General features: G+C 42.1%; 1 protein-coding gene across 1 annotated transcript in view; it reads right to left on the reverse strand.

Annotated features, from left to right (window-relative positions):
- Otogl (otogelin like) overlaps nt 1-1898 on the reverse strand; it is a 144483-nt gene that overhangs the window by 41552 nt on the left and 101033 nt on the right. The window contains exon 34 of the mRNA XM_021174947.2: nt 1443-1721. Within this exon, the coding sequence (XP_021030606.2) occupies nt 1443-1721 (279 nt within the window). The remainder of the gene's footprint in view (nt 1-1442; nt 1722-1898) is intronic.

Raw genomic sequence — 1898 nt, forward strand, 5'->3', positions numbered from 1 at the left:
GGGCCAAGGGGTGGGGGTGGGTGGGTGGGGGACTGGGGGGGGGTGTATTGGGGACTTTTTGGATAGCATTGGAAATGTAATTGAGGAAAATACCTAATTAAAAAAAAAGATCAACTTTATATAAAATCAATTAAAATAATCACAGCACTCTACAGAATGTTATACAAGCATGTCACTATGTTTCCCCGTGCCCCTTCTCCCTTCAGGAACCTAGAGGAAGAAGAAATGTTCCCAGATGGCCTTGGCTATGTCCAACTTTTAGAGCCCCACTTGGGCTTCTTACACTGCAGAATGCCATAGGAATGTGCTATGCAAATACGAAGGAAATCTGTTGAGAATAACCTGGGCCTCACTCCCTAAGCCAGGGTATCCTGAGAAGTCTGAGCTTAGAGACGTCAGTGGGACCTAGAGTGCGTTCTCTCTGCTGAAGGGCATCTGGTGTATGTAAAGATAAGACACTACCTACTCTGACCCGATATCCTGAGCAGGGGACCTGGGGGTAAGCTCACTATAAGTCCTAAGCATCTGTGGATTCCCAACACCTATAGGAAAATGTTAAAAGCTCCTTGTCCTGACCCCTTCTGTCTCATTGGACAACACAGAGCAGAAACCATCGGGACTCCCGGAGCCCTGCTTTGAGCCCCTTGCTAGGACTATCAACACTATCAGTTGCATTTATACAAAACGTCTGCCAGCCTTAAAACCTTTGAACCCAGGGATTTATGCTATAGAATACTTCTAAAGCGCGATTTGGGTTTTCTGAAATCCACCCATTCAAGAGCTTTTCAGAAGCCCATGCACAGTAGAGAAGGCAAGTGATTAGCAGTATTGATCTTCCTCAGGGGATCAATGAAAACAGAGAAGTGTTTGGGAGACTTCAGAGAGAAACCAAGCTGCTTCGTTTTGAAAACAGAGCAGGACCTCAGCCGTACAAAAAGAGGATTGCTTCCTGCTGTGTAGCTCTCCTCAGTGTAGACCACAAAGGCTCTTCCTTAGAAATCAGATCGAGCGGCTCTTAAACTAAAGAAACTTCCCAGAGGCCAATCAATCTAGTCACTCTCGAATTCAGAAGACAGAAATGAACATGTTTTCTTTGGGTCTAAGAGCCAGATACATTTAAAGTTCTTCGTATGAAAAAAAAAAGTAGATACAAATACTAGACAATTTGAGTAACTGGATTCTGATGCAAAAACCCAATAAGTACTATTAGTAATATATGGAGAAATAATTATAAAGTATTAGTTATTCTAAGTCATTTATAGACATGCATTTAACATAGTAGATAAAATCAGCGTTATTCCTTCTGTTTAGCTGATAAGTAGTCTGAAGAGAAAAAAGGTTAGGGTCACATGACTCAGATACCTAATATTAGCATTCACATGGCCTGCACATAGAGTCAGATACCTAATGTTAGCATCTGACATAATCTTCAGGAAGCACACCTTCTATGCTAAAGCTACTTGACTGCTTGAATTCTTCCGAATCATCGTATTTTGACGCTTTGACACTGGAACCCATAAAAACGATGAAGTAGCCTTTCCTGCTGTATAATTCGAATGCACTGTAACCAGGAATCCAGAGGCCTTGGTGGTGGAAAAACGTTGCTCTCTGATGAAATTCTGAGTTTGCCCGCCACAGCTTCAAGCTAAGAGTGTCATTGTCGTGGACATAGAGAAAGTAGTTGGGCCTTTCAGCAGATTCCAAGGAAACAAGAGCCAATGCTGTAAAACAGAAGGTCTTAATGACTCAGGGCCTCAGAGGAAGGCAAAACACAGGCAAGGGCCTTATAATATGCAGTCATAGGGGTGAAAAGAGTCAAAAATCTTGCCATGCAAAATTAATGCCAACCTCGGGCATGTTGATCATGAATTTAACGATTTTAAAGAAAAAAAAAAAAA

This window comes from Mus caroli, chromosome 10 (genome assembly GCF_900094665.2).
Source record: "Mus caroli chromosome 10, CAROLI_EIJ_v1.1, whole genome shotgun sequence".
NCBI classification, from domain to species: Eukaryota; Metazoa; Chordata; class Mammalia; order Rodentia; family Muridae; genus Mus; species Mus caroli.